At 40.4% G+C, this 21,709-nt stretch overlaps 1 protein-coding gene across 2 annotated transcripts in view; it reads left to right on the top strand.

Moving 5' to 3' along the window:
• The window catches only part of ADD2 (adducin 2), a 906,318-nt gene that overhangs the window by 502,857 nt on the left and 381,752 nt on the right, over positions 1 to 21,709 (top strand). For both annotated transcript variants that reach the window (XM_044083076.1, XM_044083077.1), the window contains exon 5: positions 13,360 to 13,440. In XM_044083076.1, the coding sequence (XP_043939011.1) occupies positions 13,360 to 13,440 (81 nt within the window). The remainder of the gene's footprint in view (positions 1 to 13,359; positions 13,441 to 21,709) is intronic.

The raw sequence follows: 21,709 nt of genomic DNA, 5'->3' as shown, positions 1-21,709 counted from the left end.
GCTATAACATATCTCAGCAATGCTCTAGCTATGCGTATGGCAACACATATGTGCTAAATTCTGGTTCAGTTTCTCACAAAGGGGGTAGTGTAGGAACCAGAGTCAGATGAGATGCAAGTGATGTCATTCTGTAATCCAGCACTGAAATTATGTTTAATGATAGATGAGACAGAAGTCTTACAGCAGTTTATTTTTGAAACCTGACCAACAAGGAAGACCACTCACCTATTTAGTAAGTAATCAGGGAATAGTAATTCTTTAGATCAGCCAGAAAAATATAGTGAAATTACTTAAATACTATTTTTCTGTATCTGTGTGCATCTATCCATTTGTGTTATTTTTAATATTTCCTGTGATTGAAACTCTGGTGTTCACTGTAAATAGATATTTAGTATGTTCATGTACTTTTATTATTTAAATATATTTAACTTTTCATTATGGCTGGTCTTTTACACAGTATTTTAACCTTTGAGAATACTCATATTTATTTGCTGACACTGTGGCCACTCCTGAATGCATTGCTTCATTCCTCAAACACTACCATTTGTATTAGTAATAATTTTACTCAGTATAATTGGGTATGCTTGTAACAGCCTTAGAGTAGCTGGCTTTGGAGTTTCTGGTGGCAGTACCTACCTTATAGTCTGAGCAAAGGTAGCAGAGCTAGTAAATTTGTGCCAGCCTTTCCCAGGTGTGTGTGAAAATCAAATCTCAGTGAGTGTGTGTGTCAGCTACTCAGAGCAGGGACATAGAGCATTGATTTCACAAAGAGGATGTTGGAGGACTTGGCTTGGAACACTCACCTCAGGATTCAACTCTACAGCTCAGCCAATGGGGAGTCTTATTGGGGCCTGAAGAGAGAGAGGGAAACTCAGCCCCTGGATGGAGTGTGTTCCCTGTGTGCTCTTAAGGGAAATTGTGCTAGTTGCAGAGAGCTGCATCAGAAAATACTGTGTGTGTCTATTTTTGTTCCAAGTGAACATCCCTCACTGGTGTTACTGTATGGATTGAGGCTGCTTGATTGCTGGCCTAGAAGAGGGGCATCACACCACCCAGCATCAAACAAGCCCAACCACACAGTTGATCACAGTCACTGTAACACTCAACCATTCAGCCATGCCAAAGCTCCAATACACATAAGAAAACATACACACACACACTCTCTCAATTCCATACTAACTGTAGAATCTCTTTTGGTTTAAAAGCTTGCATTTGTGCTTGTTTCCCACCTTTCCTGTAACTAGTCTAGTCCAGTCCAGATACAGATTTGCTGTATCCAGGACTGTTTGGAAGCTTCTGAGCCCCCCCCCCCCAAAGCCTTTCTGTTTTGGAGGGAAGCCTTCTAGCTTACCACTGTGAGTGGTAAGAACTAGGTAGCCTATCTACCACAAGAAAAGTAGTTTCTGGTCCAGAAATTGTAGTTTGTTGGCCGTTTGGGCAGTTTTTCCATCCCTTTCAACTTTCTGGTTTAAAAGCCCGCATTTGCTCAAGTTTGCACTTGTTTAAGCTCCGTGGATCCAGTTTTGGCATCCTGCAGACTGCAAGAGCATCAGGAATGGGAAAGAGATACTATAAGTGCCGCCATTTTGTTTTTTTCCTAATTTACTGTTTTCTGCACTTTTTTTTAGTTGTTTTTTAATTTAATTGCATTTATTTAAACTGTATTTACTTTAATATTGTTACAGACTCGTGTGCTAGCTTGCACTGCATTTGAATTATTTTACTGCTGTTTTAGCTGCTTTTCTGTAAAAAAAAAAAAAACGTTTTAAGCTTGTTTTCCACCTTTCTTGTAACTTGTCTAGTCCTGATACAGATTTGCTGTATCCAGGACTGTTTGTAAGCTTCTGAGCCTCCCCCCAAGCCGTTCTGTGTTTAAGGGAACCCTTCTAGCTTATCAGTGTGAGAGGTAAGCACTATGTAGCCTATCTACCACAAGAGGAGTGTTTTTTTTCCCAGAAATTGTAGTATATTGGCCATTTGGGCACTTTTTCCATCCTTTTCAACTTTTTGGTTTAAAAGCCCATGTTTGCATGGGTTTGCACTTGTTTAAGCTCTGTTCAGCGGCGCCGAGCTGAGGTAAACTATTACTGGTGCCAGAAAGTCTGCTCTTCAGTTTTTCAATTAGATCTTGCTAGCTCTTTATCTCTCTCTTGCACTTCAAATAGCTTACTTGCTTTGCAGTTCAGCAGGTTTTTGTAGCAATTTTTGTAGCACACCCAAGTGCCATCAGCACTAGCTGTTTTTCACTGAAATAGCTCCAGTACTTAGTAGTTACAACCACCTCTCCTGGCATGATTAAAGGGCAGTATCCTGTGCTTTCTCCTATTCACCTGGTGCACTTGGGCATTCTGAGGCAGTGTAGCAACTGCCTCATGTACACAGACAACCCTCTCCTCTTACCCCCCAACACTCAGACTTGTGAGAGATGCACTTATATCACCAAATTGGAAGCTATGCACTCTCTAGCCAAGATCGGACTAGCTGGTCAAGAGAAGAAGGTCAACACCTATACCACACCACATGGAACACATAGCCCTCCAGAAAACCCACCATCACAGCTCTCACATAAAAACACAAACCATGCACCCACCCTTGCAGAAGCTCTCAATAGAAATTTACCCAAACAGCAGAGACTTCCAAGACAGAAATGCACTCAACCACCACAACACAGTATAAACCACAGGACACACAGCTCACCTCCACAGTGTGCCCCTCAACCTAAGCCCCTAAGGCTAAACACCTTGCCCAATACACTAATCATGGGTGACTCAGTAGTGAGGCACACAGATGTCCCACTCACTAGGTTGACTAAGGAGAAGGTAACAGTCAACTGTCTATCAGGTGCCAGAATCCAACACATAACACATGCACTCAGGTCACTCCACAACAAGTACAAGTATGACTCTGTCATTGTCTATGTGGGTGTGAATGACCCAAGATGCACCTCCCTGGACTACATGAAAAGAGACATGGTGGAGCTCTTGGATTATGTGGCCCAGGCAGGTATGACCCTAGCCCCGAGCAGTATCCTACCGTCACCCAGAATGATACTGCAGTACAAACAAAAAATGATTGACTTCAACAATTGGCTAAGTTTCTGGTGTCATTCTAAGGGGATCCAGTATCTGTCTGCTTGGGATGACATGACTGACAGACCTCAATGCTTTGCTAGAGATGGCCTGCATCTGTCACCCCTGTACTTCCAGGAACTGGCTAAGGCTCTTACCACCCCTGCAGTGCCTTTTTTAGGTGGTGTTCCAAAGACCAAATTACCACCGTAACAGCCATAAATAAATGCAATCTGAGGGTCATGCTGCTCAGTGCTAGAAGTCTAAATTTCAAGATGCACTCACTTAAAGCACTCCTCAAAATGGAGAACATAGACATTTGTGCTGTAACGGAGACCTGGTTTAAAGTGGAAGAAAGTACCCCTGCACTACCAGGTTATAAATCATTCCACACCTTTCAGCCCTGAAACATGGACCGACGCTCCAAAGGTGGTGGTGTCTCCATATTCATAAAGGATATGCACATCTCCCAACTAGTAGCCCAGCATAATGCATCTGAGATACTTCAGGTACAACTAACATTGAGTAAGATGGCGATCCAGGTCATAGCCTGCTATAGGTCCCCAACTATGTCTCTAGACTCTCACTCCACCTTCCTAAGCACCGTGCAATCTATCAAGGTCCAACCCAACACTCTCATACTACGAGACTTCAACTACCCCTCCATCAACTGGGAAAACTACTCAAGCACAAATATAATGGCCCAACGTTTCCTGGAATTCATAATTTCCAGTGCCCTGGACCAGCTCATTCTGACCCCTGCTAGAGGAAGCAACATCCTTGACCTGGTTATTACTAACATGGGCAACCATTGCTCTACACCAGTAGTCAATCCCTTCCTGGTCAGATCCGACCATAAACTAATCACCATGGAAATCCACATCTCACCCACACCCCCCGCAAAGGTAACCACCTTGAAAAACTTCTCCAAAGCTGACTTTGGGCTCCTAAAAACAGAGGTGGCTAACTTCACGACACCCATGCCAATGGAAAATAGCTGCATGACTGCTGAATTATACACCAATCCACTGTATGAACATATACATAAATGCATGGAACTAGCCATACCCAACAGAACCAGAACGCGCTCTTCCAAAAAAAGGAAGCTAATCTGGTGGTCCCCTGCCATTAATAAACTCTACAACAGAAGGAAGAAACTATTGCAGAAAAAGGTGAAGTCCCAAGACTGGAAAAACTCCCTTATTACCCTCAGCAGAAAGTTGAGATCCCTCATCAAATCCTCCAAAGCCAGCTATGAAGGCAGAATTGCGGCAGACACTAAAAACATTCACAAAGCCTTCTATAGTTATATCAAGAACCTCCACGGCAATACCCAGATTTGCTCTGAGTTACTGCACAGTGGTACCTCCTATACTGAGCCAACAGATACTGCCAACATACTGGCCAACAGATTCAGTGCCAATTTTACCCCTCTTCCCTCCCTAAAGGACCAATCACAGTACTGGAAGAATGCCAGGCACCCAACATTACTGAAACACAGGTTAAAGCTGCATTATCCAAAGCCAAGAATACAGCTTCCATGGGACCCAATAATATCCCTGGCTGTGTTCTACATGAACAGCAAAGTGAACTGGCACCAGATTTGTGTGCCCTGTTCAGTCACAGCCTCACCTCAGGTTTTGTCCATACCGAATGGCACACTGCTACAGTCATCCCTCTCCATAAAGGGGGAGCGACTACAGACCCTGGGAATTATCGCCCCATTAGCCTGACAAGTCTGATATGTAAAGCTGTGGAGCATATCATCATGGACCTGATTAAAAAAGATATAGGAAATCTCCAAACTCTAGACCCCACGCAATTTGGCTTTGTGAAGGGGAGATCATGCCTGCTCAACCTGGTTGATTTCTTTGAATCAGTCACCAGGGCTGTGGATGAAGGTAAGGCAGGGCATACAGCCTACCTCGATCTGGCCAAGGCCTTTGATACCATTCCTCACTCGGGAATTATTGATGAACTCACCAAACTAGGCATCAACCCCTATATCACTAGGAGGGCTGGAAATTGGCTCACAGATAGAACACACAGTATAAAAGTAGCAGACTCCAAGTCAGACTGCAGACCAGTCACAAGTTGAGTACCACAGGGATCGGTCTTTGGTCCTCTCATGTTCAGCATCCACATCTCAGAAGTCCAGGCCAACACAAAGGGACCTTGGCTGACCAAGTTCGCAGATGACTGCAAGCTGGGAGCTATTATTAACTTCCCAAGTGATGCAGACATCCTACAGAAAGGCCTCACTGAGACCAATGACTGGTGTTGAAACCATGGCCTTAAGCTTAATGCCAAAAAATGTGTCATCATCCCCTTTGGTAAAAACTCAATTCCCACTAATTACCACATTGATGGGAGCCCACTGAACACTGAAGGTGTTATAATAGATCTGGGGATTCAGGTTGACAGCAACCTCTCCTTCAACCATTGCATTGCCACTGTGGTCAGAAAGTCCTTCTATGTGGCACATCTCATTACCAGTGGTTTTGCATCCTCGAAGAAAGAGGTCATCATCTCTCTCTACTCTACCCTCATTAGACCAATCATTGAGTATAATACCCCATTTGGCATGTACCTCACTAGACACCTGCAACAGCTGGAGAGGCCACAGAAATACCTCACAAAGAGGATCCTAGACATTAAACACATGTCCTACATGGACAGACTCAAAAGACGCCAGCTATTCTCTGTCTCATATCGCCTACTTAGAGGTGATCTCTGCTTAACTTACAAAGCCATGTCTGACCCAGCTCTGTTAGAAATGCTACATCTAAAGAAATTCCAACCCTTCCACACCACGTGCTCCAGAGACCTCAACCTCATTACCACAATCAAGAGAACATGCTGGAGGGACAGTTTCCTCACCCAGAGACTGCCCATGCTCTGGAATAGACTTCCCATATATGTCAAGCAGAGCACCTCACTGTCCCTTTTCAAGAGAAATCTTGATGAGTGGATGGGTAATAGAAGATTCACCCCGGGTATCAGTCTAGTGGCTCTACTTGATAGAGGCACTGGGAACTAATGTCAGGTGGCATGATGCCAGAGCACTTCTGTGGGCTAGGCTTGTAAAGGCTCCAGGGCCATTAGCCTAGTACACCTGTGAACCCCCCAGTGTGACCATACAGTTATATACACACATACACACACTAATGCCTCTTCATTCATCCCCTACAGGCATGCAAATGCATACATCCACACACTAACACATACCTCCCCCACATCTTTGCTGAACTTACTTGCACTGTGACTGCTCCCATAGGAGTGAATGGGTGACTGCTGTCCTTTGACAGATTCATTTTTTTCCACCAGAAGTGAAATTTTATGCTACTGAGCAATTCCCTGAACTGGGGGCTGTTGGCAGCTCTGGGGAGAGCACATGGATAATAAACATTAGATGTTCCCCTGGATTGCTACATTATCATGTGGCTCTGCATATGAAACTGCCCTCATGGGAAACCATAGCAGTAGGCAGTCTAAGAATCAGAAAGCTTTACCGTGAGTTGGAAAAGAGTTATGTTAAGGCTTCCCCTTAGTACTAAGCCTTTCTGAATCCCAGCCTATATCTTTGTAGACTACCCTTCCTTTGGATCATTTACAGTTTCATCATACCTAGTTCTACTCACTGTTGCCACAAAAGCCTTTGCAACTGTTTAAACTATTTCACATAAAATGCCTTAGTCAGGTGTGAATCACACTGATGCAAACGTTCAAGACTAGAGAGAGTTACTTCAGTTGATTGTGATACATTAAGAAAAAGGCGGAACAATAATTCACCTTGAATTATATATACCTCCACTATTAGTACAGGCAGAGAACTGTTGGGCTAGCCCAGGGTTAGAGCCTTTGACAGCGAATGCGAGAGAACAGTGTTCAGAGTTTGGGTTTTTTGGTATAAGGTTATTGCCATACCATAAACAGGCACTAGTGCATGCTTGGTCCTGTACAGAAATTTGGTATAAGGTTATTGCCATACCATAAACAGGCACTAGTGCATGCTTGGTCCTGTACAGAAAAGCTCTTTCTGCCCTCATAATGATGTGAGGAACTAGCACAAATCTCAATGTCCAGTAATATGTATTGAATGTAGAGCCCAGAAGCCCAAGTAACTCTGGTTGCAGTTATGAAATAATATTTTTTCTTTTGGGGAGATTTAGAGTTTGTTTCATTTTGAGCAAGGCTTTTATTAGGAATTAATTGAACATATTTTACGTATCCCTGATGACCAATCAGATATCTTAATTTTCCTTGCCTATTTCATAAAAACGTGTTTTTACCAAAGTTTTCAAGCTGGTAAGCCAGCATTCTTGTGCTGTAAAAGGAGGGAGCATTTTTTATTAAAGTGGAAAAACACAGACTATGTTTCTAGCTAAGCAGAGGAGTAGAAGAGGAGTTAAGGAACATGAGCAAGAAAACACCATAGCAAGTCTAATTTTGGGATCTTAGAAATAATAAGCCATCAAAAAAAAGAACTACAAGACAGGGAATATATTGATTGTACCCTTTAGGAAATACTGAAGTAAACACACACAGCTGATAAGGTAGTACACTCCTGGGGTGTCTTTCTTCTGATTCCAAGTCAAATATGGTTTCTTGTCCCATTTTCTGTCATTAATCAGTGTTTGTTCAGATACAGCTAAGCACACAGGACTCATGTCAGGGGTGGTCGCAGAGATGATGATGATGATGACAGTGAGGAAGAGGAGTTTTGCCTGCTGCCATTGACAGACCTGTTAATAACCGTGTTTTGTAACTTGTCTCTCAGTAAACAGCCCAGATAAGCCTTCATAGCACAGGATGTCCTTCCTTGGTCACTAATTGCAAGCATCCATATGTAAACGGTAGCTTTACTCTGGATTCCAGGAGACCGGAACAATCTGTTGCCCTGCATTTAATAAGTAATTTTTATGAACCTTCATTCTGAAATTTTAGATTTCATTGATACCAAGAAGAGAATGTTGAATTAATTAAAGTTAAAGACATAGGAGTTTTGAGTATGATTTATTTCAGTTTTGAGTATGATTTATTTCAGAAAGTAACCAAACAGACGACCAAGCATTGCTTAGTAATGTTCACAGTTCTGTAACTATCATTGTTGTAAGTAGGCTTCATCCAAGCTTTGCAGCAATGGAGCAAGAAAGAGAGACTAAGAGGCAGGTAGAAGTAGGAAAACAAACAGGTACTTAAAGTGACCGCTGCGGGGAGAGAAATAAAAACATCATAGGTAAACAATTTTCTAGTAAGTAAGCTGGCAGAAATATTTGCCAGATGTGATATAGACACTCCTAGGGTACCTAGACATAGAGAAAGACTAGCAGGGATGCATATATACAGCAATGTATTTTCCAATAGAAGGAGCAGAAAAGCTGATAGGCAAGTACTAGGTAGTTGGCAGTGAAACAGCAGAAAAGTACACAGACAGATGGATAATCAAACCTATGCAAGAGATAGGAAGAGGCATTAATATATTTCACAGTCAAACTGACAATCATTATTTCAAAACTGCACAATCACACACACAGATGTTTGCACACATGTATTCACACAAAAATGTGTACATACATGTGTACAAACACACACACATGCACACAGACATACCCATGCATATATATGTGCGTATGAACATATATATATATATATATATATATATATATATATATATATTTATAAATGTAATGGCTTAATATGGTAGCACTGTGGGTCCCTAGGGAAGTGAGTTTGTGTATCAGTGCGAGACATACCTCTCAACCTCTTAGAGCAAGAAATCTGGGCAAAGCCTTAAAAATAGGGACAATTTTTAAATATTGTTCTTACAAACTTAAAATGTTAGAAGAACGCAACAAAAAACTGAAGGCTAAGTCCAAAACCAACACACACGTAGCAATAAGTCACTGTCGTGTAGAATAACAAAAATAATTTATTAAATGAAGCGCTTTTCGTCCCACACAATTGTGTAACTTCAGATAAAAACAGTAAACACACCACTGCAATATATACAAATCACCCCTAGTCACATGTTCACAACTACAAACACTGGTAGGCTGTCACATCCTATCAGGTATTTAAAATCCTGGATATTCATAAAATAAAATCAACCTTATAAACCCATTCTCTATTGTTGTTAATCTATACATGTTTGTGTATATAAATATATATTAAAAAATAAATAAATATATAAAATATATATATATATATATATATATATATATATATATATATATATATATATATATAAATATCAAGTGACCTGGGCTATTTACCTAGTTAAGCTCTTCAATTTTAAAATACAATTAACAGTGCATGTTTCATTCAAGACTGGAAAAGAACATGCATCAGTGCACAACTGCCAAAGAAGTTCCAATACCTCTAACCGTACAGAGTCAGGGCCACCCCTACCATCAGACTGGATACAATCCACTGCTCTGAACAAAAATTTATGGTTGGGGTTCTCTGACGTGTATAGCTAACGCCTTGTTAAGTTTTCCTTTTATAATATGGTATAGATGTTCATTGACCCGGTCACGTAATTTCCTGTCGGTCTTACCAATATAAAATGCAATACATTGTTGGCACTGAGCTAAGTAAATAACGCCTTTTGATTATCAATTAAATTTGATTTTTAATTTGTATTTCACCTTATAGCTATGGTTCCTAAGGCTGAAAGTTTCCCTGCAACCATGTGTAAACAAAAATTACACATGTTACATTGGAACATACCTCTCCTCCCTGGGAGTCTCTGAACCTGGCCTTCCAATAATTGTTTTAAGTTCTGACCCCTTTTCCACACTATCCTGGGCACATCTGGTAATTTGCCTCTCAGGTCATTGTCATTTTGTATTAGGGACCAATTTTTTTGAATAATTGTCAAAATTGCTTGCTTCACTATCAGTACTAAAAAGGTGTAATGAGCTTCAACCATGGTGCAGAATCATGGTCATTCTGATTCTTAACCAAAGGGAATGGTAAAAGACCATATATACGTTTTTTGCAAAGGATGGGCTGGTATATCCCCAAATCTCTTTTTTCTACTACTTCTTTAATAAGTTTGTCAATAAGCTGTCTAGGGTAACCACGTATGACAAACATACCCTTTTAATAGTTGGCATTCCTCCAGAAAGTCTGAGTCCCTTGATACCATACGTGCAGCCCTGACCAGTTGGGTCCAGAAGACTGAAAGCTGTAATTAAATCAAAAAGTGCTTCAACAAAGTATTAGTTTAAGGGTGTGCAGACTTATGCAACCAGCTTATTGTATGTTTTTTATTTTTTATATCCCCCCCCAACAGATTTGTTTGTTTTTCAACTGAATTGTACAAATTATAGGTCACATTAAAGGTGGGAATATTTCTGAAATGATTTATTGTGGTCTCATTTTTCATATCACAAAAACCTAGCATTTTAACAGGGGTGTGTATACTTTTTATATCCACTGTATATATATATATATATATATATATATATATATATATATATATATATATATATATATATATATGTATATATGTATATATATATATCCGTGGTGGTACAGCAGTATCATTGTTGCCTCACAGCAAGAGGTTTTCCTGTTCGATTCTCGGCTAGAGTGCAGGGAGTGCCTTCTGTGTGGAGTCTGCATGTCCTCCCCGCGGTTGGCTGGGCGTTCAAAAGACATGCGTAAATGGGCGTGCCTTCATTGAAGGTTGAACATCGAGCTGGCACCTCGGCGTTTGTGAAAGTCTACTGCCAATCATTAGTGGACCGGAGTTCCGCTGTTGCAACCCCTAACTGGGAAAAGCCGAAAGACAACAACATATATATATATATAAGTTTCAGTCTCTGCCAGTAAAACAAGATTTCATATAATCTATTGAAAACTGACAACACTATTATTTAATGACATAGTTTTCAGTGAGTAGTAACTATGTAAACTGGCAGGATCAAAGTCTTACTAGAAAAGTAAAATAAAAAGTCACAACAAATGCCAGAATTGTCAGTGAGCAGTATGTGCTTGCACAGACAGAACTACTGCCTTAGTAGAATGGTTAAAATAGTACACATGCTTTTTTACAGTGGAGTGCTAAAGAGTTTCTGCTGAATATTCCACACATAATTCTGTAAAGAAGACTAATAAAGTTACTTCATGTCTGCCTTGCAATTTTTTTAAATTATCCAACAGCATGCACACAAGAATAAATTTTGCAGATTTTCAAAGTACCCCGAGGAAAGATCTCTACATTTAAATATTATCATGCAGTTTATAAACAATCATGATTATTGCAGGTGTAATCTTACTACTAATAAACTAAGCAAACTGAAAATAAACTCTATTAAAGCTGAATTACTGGCATTTTTTATGTAGGACTAGAAACAGAGATAGTGGATATAGTTTACCCTGAAAGAATTTTATAATTTTTGTGTCTTCTTCTCTAATCATTGCTACGTTACTTACAGCATTTGCCATAAAGCAGTATTAATGGGAAATAAAAATCCGTTCAATGTTTGTAAAAGATTAGTCCAGTGTAAAACAAAGAAAGAAAGAAACAGGGAGACAGAAACATGGATTTGAATATGAACCAAATGAAATATGATGACAGGAAAAGCACTGAGTAAGAGAAGGGAATCAGAATGTGTCATTAATTTTAAATGAGATTTACCAGACTGTTATATGAAGCAGTATAAAGGATGCACAGAAACAGGCAGCTGCTGTAAATTAATGTAAAAAAACTAACCCAACCATAATGGAGTGTGCTAGTCAGGGCATTCCTCTGCTATGAATGTGATGCCTCTCACTAACAATGAAGTACATTTACAGTAAGAAACTTAATGGTATCATTAATGGTATTAGGGGGTCATTAATAGTAAACCTGAGGCCCTTGTTAAAAATGAGAATATGCCAACTTTCCATTTTGTACCTGATATTTATAAAAAATGAGAGCCAGCTGAGATCATATGTACATACACACACACACAAAACATATATGCTAACTCAAAGTTGCTCCTTGTTCTGAGAAAATGAACGATTTTTACATACTTCTTCAAGTGGCTTTTTTAAAATATTCTGCTCATGTTTTTACCTGTCACTGTGTGGAATCAGGCCCCAACCTCAGCAATGGTGAAGTAAGTGTTGAAAATAATGCTAGTAGATGATCATCAGCAGAAATGTTTAGGGTTCCTGTTCTAATAAAAACAATTAAAATGCTACATTACTCTTTAAAAAATATATAAATGTAATATGTAACATAGTATTAGACCAGACTAGCAATTGTACTATTTCCATTGTATAAATGTATTTAACAAAGTTTCTCACCACCTTACAGTGAATTTTCTCATCCCTTATGAGAGAATTCATTCCGTTGATGTTTCTGCTCCTTAAATCCCACAATTATGAATGTTCCCTGTTCTATTAATTCAAAATATTTAAAATGCTTAGTTTGCAAAATGGAAGCAAGAGCTAGCCAAATGATACATATCATGCTCATGTTTTACATTGTCTTCACATCTGAATTTATTCAGATAAACAGCTGTGAGTTTATGCTCAAGGCCCAGGGAAGATACAAGTCCTCAAGAGCTCTACATTATTTAGGAGATTTTTCCAAGTAGTTATGACCTTTGAGAGAGCTTCCTTCTATGAATGAATTGTAATGCCTGATGTAAAAGCAGTAGGTTGCTGCATTATGCTTAGCATCATACTTGCCTAGCCGTATTCATGGTATAGTGGCATTACTGCAGTAAAGCGTATGAACCCTTCATCTTCTACCTCAGGTGCAGATATTCTGCCAGCCCAAGCATGTCAGTAACAGTTTTGGTAAGATTTCAAAAGGTAAAACCTTTTTTGTACACAGAATATGATTTTGGTAATGTATCTGATTATTTACTATCAAATTGTCGCTCAGTCATCAGCGAATGTGTATTTCGTTGACTCCTTTGCACGAAATCCATAATGCCAACTTCTCAGAATGTTGCAAAAACACCGAAAGTCGACATTTCTGACTGCACCACACCTACAAACAAGTGCTAACATGGGTCAAAAAGAGAGCAAGATTTTGCAGTTCGGAATACCATTGTTCAACATGTTCAACCGTCGCTGTTTGGACTTTGCATTATTGGTATCGACAATGTGCCATCGACATTTTGATTTTAAACTATGTCTGACACCTAAAGAAGGTAAAGCTTTAGTCGCTACAAGCCAAATTACATTTTAGAATGACCTCATGTTAGTGGCACATTGTACATTTGGAAGGATGACATGAGTACAGTCTGTTTTTTAACTCAAATGTATTTTATGTTCCTTTTAGCTCAGAGTCAGCAAAGAACATGATCACTTCCTGATCAGTCCCAAAGGTCTCTCATACAGTGAAGTCACTGCTTCGAGTCTGGTGAGTACTCTGATGTAATAACCATTTTGACAGTCTTTTACTCTGCATCTGCTAAGTTAGAAATAACCTATATGAACATGCCAAGCAAAACTCAATACAACTATGAACTCTTAATTAAAATATATATTTACTTGCAGCCTTATCATTCACATTTGAAAAAAAAACATGTTTCTTTTTAAAAGTATGATGACTGAGCTCAGTTCAGTAAGATTAAGAACAGGAGGATGATAAATTGAACGCAGTTTAACATTCTTTTCCCCCACGTTCCTTTTTGGGGCATGATCCTAATGTACTTTTGAGACTTTGTTTGACTCATTCATCAGGCTTTTGGACCTAATAACAACTTTAATTCTGATATCTCTCCTTATCAGAGTGTAATGCCCAAACATACTGGAATGTTTTAACTTTTTTAACACTTCCAAAGAACACAGGTATAATGATATAACCACATTTTCTCATAACATATTCATTGCATCCCATCCCCAACATAAAAAAAAAAATCAGATGATCCTCATTACAAAAAGATGCCAGTTCTGAATGATGCTAAATTAAAATCTAAGCTCATGTTGTTCCTTGAAAAACATTACTGTTTAATATTTTTACACAGTCTTTTATAAAACAATTCATTTGTAGCATATAGCTGTACAGCACTTCCAGCAGATGTGTTAACATATGTTTGGCTAGGACTTTCCACCTGTAATGTAGAGGATTACGATCGGGTCTCTGATCATAACCTACTTATTATATGTTCCAGGCATGGATGCCATGAAATAGGTAAATTTCTTGGTATCCATGTGGAAAGCAATTAGTAAGGATTATGCCTGGAGACCTAATCACTATTTGTTTATGTTGTGATGATGTCAGGTATTGCCATCTGTGCCATGGAGAATAGGGCAGTGCATGTGTAACATGCAGGCATAGTTAGCTGGAATTTTGTAAATAAGTTTGTATCATTTGACTATCCCATTGATTTGTACAGATGCTTGTGTGAAAAATGTGTCAACGGTGTTATTATAACTAAATAATTAAATGTTTATGTTTATGTTTAAACGAAGAATTCTAGAAGGGAAGAGTAGAAGTTTTTTGAAATTGTTCTATAATTTTCAAATACTGCAACAAATCTTAGCAAAACTGTGAGAGTGTATTGTGCCAGAGTCAGGTGATCAAATGTGATGTCATTCTATAACCAGCACTGAGATGACAGAACTCTCACAGCAGCTTGTTTTGTTTTGTTTGAACCTGATATAAAAGATCTATGTCAGTTATCACAGTTTACTTATTAGTTGAGTTCAGTTCAGTTAGTTGGAAGTTCATCTCATCAGCCCTGTGGAAGTAACCATCTCAGCATCTAATCTTGCCTTGCTGTATTAATTAATTTAGCTAGGGAACAGTTATTCTTTAGACAGTCAGGAACTACAGTGTGACTAGTTAACTTGTTTTTCTGCATCTGTTTGAATCTGTCCAACAGTGTTATGTTTATTTCTCCTGTGATTGAATCTCTGGTGTTTGTTGTACTTAGATATCTAGTATTCTCAAGTTTCCTATTTTATTATTTATTGTTAAATATTTTATACCTTTCATTGTGGCCGGTCTCTTAGAGAACATTTTTTATGTCTTGAGGGTACTTGTGTTTGTTTTACTGTTACCTTGGCCACTCCTAAAAGCCTGTTAGTATTGATTTTATTCACTGTAATTGTATACTCTCGTTAGAGCCTGAGTGTGGTTAACTGGTGGCAGCGAAGTTACCTTATAGTCTGGGCAGAAGGGGTTCAGTTAGTAAATCTGTACCAGCCTTTCCAAGGAGTGTGTGTGTGTGTGTGTGTGTGTGTGTGTGTGTGTGTGTGTGTGTGTGTGTGTGTGTGTGTGTGTGTGTGTGTGTGTTTGTGTGTGTGTGTGTGTGTGTGTGTGTGTGTGTGTGTGTGTGTGTGTGTGTGTGTGTGTGTGTGTGCAGGGCGCAAAAATTAAATACCCAGGTTTGGGGGTGTCAGCTACTTGTAACTGGGACACAGTGCTCCAAAGTGAGCTTTGTTTGGGATCTGGAGAGACAGATAGTCCAGTCCCAGGTCTGGGGTGTGTTCCCTGTGTGCTGTTGGGGGGAAATGTGCTTGATGCAGGGAGCTGCATCTCAAAATACTGTGTAAATCCATTCCTGTTTTTAGTGACCATCTCTCACCGGTGTCAGTGGTGGGGATTAAGGCTTCTTGATTACTGGTAAAGAGAAGCAGTCACATATTGGTGGCAGAGCTGTGGGATATAAATTGAACTTCAGCAGCCTGTGAGCATTTGTCACTGAAGGTGTGTGTACTCTCAACAGCCACAAGGTAAACACTCAGAGTTTCATTTTCACAACAGTTTTATTTATTTTTATTAGTTTAGTTTAGTCATGGAAAGCAGGCAAAGATGTCAGCAGAGGATTATGGTAAGCTGACAAAGAACTAGTTAACCAAGGTGTGTGAAGCCAATGGACTTGTGCATGCTAACTGGACTAAAGAGGAAATGATTTCAGCTTTAACTGCAGCTGCAATGCAGACCAATGACTAGGAGGACAACCAGTCTGGTGTTGGGGATGTGCAGTCTTCAGAAATGAAACAGAACAGTTCACCTTTTCCTCAGAGGACTTAAAAATCCATCTGGAGTTAGAGACTTAAACTGGAGGCCAAATGTTTGGAGACCGAAGAGAAACTGCCACATTTGGAGGCTGAAGAAAAGGAGAAGCAGCGTCAACTTGAACTGGAGGTCAATTATTTGGAGACCAGAGAGAGACTGCAGCATTTGGAGACTGAAGAGAATCTGCAGCGTTTGGAGGCTAAAGAAAAACAGCAGTGACAACATGAGAGGGAGATACTGACTCTTCATCAGGGTCATGGAGGTAATGGGGGAGGGAATAACCAGACCCCAGAGGCAATAAAGATCAGTAAATTTCTTCCCTTTATGGAGAGGGATTTCTTCCACATTTTGCAGAGGGGGATGACTTTGATAGTTTTATTCATATATTTGAAAGAGTATGTAAACAGTATAATGTTGACCAAGAGGTCTGGATACTGTTCCTGACCCCCTTACTCCATGGTAAAGTTGTAACTGCTGTTTCTAAATTGTCTGATACTGATTGTTTAAACTATGATAGAGTGAAACAATGTTTATTGAACTGTTATAAGTTAACACCTGAAGCTTACAGAAAAAAGCTTCATGAGCATAGACTCAAGGCAGATGAAAGTGTATGTAATTATATTGCTAAGTTAAACACTTATTTTCATAGGTGTGTGAGTAATTGTCAGATCACCATTTCTGAATGACTAGCAGACCTTTTGGTGAGGGGAACAAGCCCTTAATACTTTGCTGGAAAACATGAGAATCTGGTTGGCAGACTGGCAGTGTAACTCTGCAGATGAGCTGGGGGAGAAAAGGGAATCTCTACTTAGCAAGCAGGGCATCACTGCACAAGAAGAGGATAGCTAGTGCTGCAGATGGATGTAAGGAACCCATGGTGGTTAGCCTATGTCACCCCAACAGAATCTACCAGTAAAACGGGACGCCATTAGTTCAGGTACACAGCCAAGATAAGGGGTTAGATGTTTTAAATGTAACCAGATGGGCCCTGTTGCATAAAAATGTCCACTGAAGCAAGGCAGGGAACAAAAGGTGAGGTATCCAGCAAGTGGGAATAACAGCGTGTCAGTAGTAAGTTGCCTGGAGCTAAGAGGGGGATCATACCATCACCGAAGATTGTATCCTTTCTTAGGGATGGAAGACATTCCACTGCTAAGAGAGAGAGACAGCCTCTGATATAACCATTGTGAAGCCTGCAGTGGTTAAAGAGGAGCAGTACTTGCTTGGGCAGTCCACTCCAATCAGAGCTTTAGTAGGTATCCCATTCAAAATACCTTTGGCCAGGGTTCACCTTGACTGGTAGGGTGAAAAAGGAAGCAAGCAGGCAGCTGTATTTGAGTCTCTTCCTGCAGATGTCTTGATGGGGAATGATTATGATAATGCAGTACCTTGTGTGCATGCAGTTACATGCAGTTGGGCTTGGAGACAGTCATGTAGGTCTGGTTGGCTGGGGCAGGCCCAGACAGACCCCACACCTGAAGCTGGGGCTGATGATGTGGCTCTTTCAGGGAGGTAGCTACCTTGTAGCAGTGAGCCGGAAAGTAAGCCACAGCTGTTGATAGGTACTGATGTTCCCATGGACAGGGTTACTGCAAGGACAGAGGTGAGTGGTAGTACCCAGGCTGATAGTGAGGTACCACTGTCGGAAGATACTAGGTTTCCTTGTTAAGGGGAGCTGTGAGAGGTTACAAAGATAGAGTTCAGAAAGGCTCAGCTTTTGGATCCTACCTTACGAAGCTTGAGGGAGGTAGCTAAGGAGACACTTGATGCTTAAGGAAATGGGAGTCTGTATACCGAAACAAAAGGTTACTGTATAGAGAGCGGACCTCTGTGGTAGGGCTAGAGGGTGAGGTTTGACAGCAGTTGGTGGTGCCCAGAGTCTACCATCTGGCTTTCTAGCCATAGCCCATGGCATTCCTTTTGCAGGTCATATGGGAGTAAAGTGTGCCAAGAGACATATTATGCAGAAATGTTATTGGCCTGAGATTGCAAGAGATGTAACAGGGTACTGCAGGACCTGTGAGCAGTGCCAAAAGGGTAGGCAAGGCAGAGGACAAGGTCAAAGCTCCATTGATACCTTTGCCTGTGATTGAACAGCCACTTTAGAGGGTAGCTATGGATATTGTAGGGCCTTTGTGTACTCCAAGTTCCACAGGGAAGAAGTATATCCTGGTGGTAGTAGATTATGCTGCTAGATACCCAGAAGTGGTGGCTCTGTCCTCCATTGAGACAGAGAAGGTGGTAAATACTTTGTTAAAGATTTTCAGCAGGGTAAGTTTCCTGAGTGAAATACTGACTGAAAGAGGGGCCAATTTCAAGTTAGACCTGCTGGCTTGTCTGTGAAGCATTGTGGGGTGAAGCTGCTAAAGACCACCCCCTACGATCCCCAGGCTAATGGTCTTGTGGAGAGGTTAAACTCTACACTAAATACCATGCTATGCATATTTGCAGACCAGTTTGAGAGAGAGTGGGACAAATATTTGCCCCAACTATTGTTTGTATGCAGAGAGATACCCAAGAAATCCACAGGTTTTTCACTCTTTGAGTTGCTGTATGGACATAGGATGAGGGGACCTTTAGATTTGATTCATGATGAGTGGGAGGGTGAGTGTGAATCCCACCAGGAGTCTGTTGTTGCATATGTCCTAAACCTCAGGACTAGCCTTAGGGAATTCATGGGCTTGGTCCAGGAGAACCTGGCAGGAGCCTAACAGTAGAAAAAGGTCTTATATGACAGGAATGCTTGAGCCAGAGTCTATGCTGTGGGACAGCAGGTTATAGTGCTCATTCCTGTCTGACACAGTAAGCTGCAAGCAGCTTAGGAGGGACCCTTCAAAGTGGTAAGGAAGGTCAGTGATGTTAATTATATGGTACACCTGATAGGCAGGAGGCAAGGGCACAAATTATTCTTTGTTAACATGATGTAGCCTCAGCATGTTGAAAAGGTCCTGGGCAGACTGCAAAGGGGAGGACTGACCACTAAGCCCAGTAAGTGTCAGGTGGGTATGGCAGAGGTCTCCTACCTGGGACATAGCATGGGGAGTGGCAAGATTAGGCCAGAACCTGACAAAGTAGAAGATATTCAGGCGTGGCCTGCAGCTGTTACCAAAAAGCTGGTAAGGGCATTCTTGGGGACAGCAGGGTACTATAGAAAGTTTGTTCCCAATTATAGTACAATAGCTGCTCCCCTCTCACAGATCTGACAAAGAAAAACAGGCCAGATAAGGTAGTGTGGACCCCAGCCTGCGAGCAGACATTCCAAAAGCTTAAAGGAGCTTTAGGTGGACACACTATGTTAGCCAGTCCAGATTACAGCAAAGAATCTGTTTTGCAGGTGAATGCTTCAAACCATGGGGTGGGAGCTATACTCAGCCAAGTTTCCTCAGAGGGAGAAGAGCACACAGTTGTCTAGTTCAGCAGTAGACTCCAGTCCAGGAAGGAATGTTATGCAGCTGTAGAAAAATAATGTCTAGCTGTAGTATGGGCACTGCAGAAACTTCATCTTTATCTTTATGGAAGGAAATTCATTGTGGTTACAGACCACAATCCCTTAACATGGCTACATAGAATCACCCAACAAAATGCCAAGTTATTAAGGTAGACCCTAGGGCTGCAGACATACGACATGATAATACAGCACTGCAGTGGGGTCAGCAATGCCAATGCAGATGGGCTACCAAGAAAGGGTATAGGTTAATGTCTTCCCAGACAGGCCCATTTCTCTCAAGCAATGTTTTTCCAGGGTCACTTGAAAACCTGGCTTGAGTCTTCAAAGTTGGGGAGAGATGTGATGATGTGAGATATTGCCATCTGTGCCAACAAGAATAGAGCAGTAAATGTGTAACATATGCCAACATAGTTAGCTGGAGTTTTGTAAATAATTTTGTGTCATTTGACTACCACACTGGCTTGTACAGATTCTTGTGTTAAAAATGTATCAACAATGTTATTATAACTGATTAAATGTTTATGTTTAAACAAAGAATTCTGGAAGGGAAGAGTAGACGTTTTTGAAATTGTTCTATAATTTTCAAGTACTGCAATACATCTTAGCAAAGCTCTGAGAGTTTATTGTACCAGAGTAAGGTTATCAAATGTGATGTCATTTTATAACTGAGAGGATGGAACTCTCACAGCAGCTTATGTTTTGTTTTCTTTGGAACCTGATATAAAAGATCTACGTCAGTTATCACAGTTCACTTAGCTGAGTTCAGTTCAGTTACTTGGAAGCTCATCACCTTGCCTTGTGGAAGCAAACATCTCAGCATCTAATTTTGCTTTAATGTATTAATTAATTTAGCTAGAGAGCAGTTATTCGTTAGACAGTGAGGAAATACAGTGAGATTAGTTAAGTGGTGTTTTTCTACATCTGTTTGAATCTGTCCAACTGTGTTATTTTTATTTCTCCTGTGATTGAAACTGTGGTGTTTATTGTATTTAGATATCTAGTATTCTCATGTTTTCTATTTTATTATTTTTATACCTTTCACTGTGGCTGGTCTTTTAGAGAATATTTTTAATGTCTTGAGAGTACTTGTGCTTATTTATTGATGGCTTGGACACTCCAAAAAGCCTGGCTGCTTTAGTTACACTCTACCATTTACGTTAGTATTGATTTTATTCAGTATAATTGGGTACCCTTGTAAGAGCCTGAGAGTGGTTGACTGGTGGCAGCGAAGTTACCTTATAGTCTGGGCAGAAGGGGTACAGTTAGTAAATCTGTACCAGCCTTTCCCAGGAGTGTGTGTGTGTGTGTGTGTGTGTGTGTGTGTGTGTGTGTGTGTGTGTGTGTGTGTGTGTGTGTGTGTGTGTGTGTGTGTGTGTGTGTGTGTGTGTGTGTGTGTGTGTGTGTGTGTGTGAAAATTAAATACCCAGGTGTGGGTGTGTCAGCTACTTAGAACTGGGACACAGTACTCCAAAGTGAGTCTTGTTTGGGATCTGGATATATGGATAGTCCAGTCCCAGGTCTGGACCATGTTCCCTTTGTGCTCTTTGGGGAAACTGTGCTTGATGCAGAGAGCTGCATCTTAAAATACTGTGTAAATCCATTCCTGTTTTTAGTGACCATCTCTCACCAGTGTCAATGGTAGGGATTGAAGCTCCTTGATTACTGGCCTAGGGTACTGAGAGGCAGTCACATATCTTCTTATATTTTAGTTTGAATTTGTTAACCAGGTTAGAGCACTGTTCCCATTGGACCTATTTTAATCTCAGTCAGGGGTAAATACAATAGATATATGACATTATATACAGAGTGAATGATGTAATGCATACCTATATTATATACAAAGTGAATATCAGAGTTGGCTTGAGAGTATAAAGGCACTAGATACATGACATTATATAGAGTCAGTGACAAAACACAATCTATATGGGCATTATATACAGAGTGGAATTCAGAGTTGGCATGCTGAAAGAGTCACAACAAAAAGTAGAGTCAGAGTAAGGTATGCAGAGGAAAGGAGAACAAGAAAATGTTATGTTATGTGACCAGAGAGATAGTTGCATTTCATAATTCTTTTACTTCTCTCTTCTCTTCATCATACTGAGCTACTACCATCTTCATTTTTCTCCTTCTCCAATTCTTTCCTGTAACTAGTTTAGTCCAGATACAGATTCTTAGTTTTAGCACTTGAATTTGCTTATTCGTGATCAGCACTTG

The sequence above is a fragment of the Protopterus annectens genome, chromosome 9.part0 (assembly GCF_019279795.1).
Source record: "Protopterus annectens isolate FY-2018-M chromosome 9.part0, PAN1.0, whole genome shotgun sequence".
In the NCBI taxonomy this organism is placed as follows: Eukaryota; Metazoa; Chordata; order Ceratodontiformes; family Protopteridae; genus Protopterus; species Protopterus annectens.
Note: the sequence above shows the minus strand (reverse complement) of the source record. Positions and strands in the feature narration are given on the sequence as shown.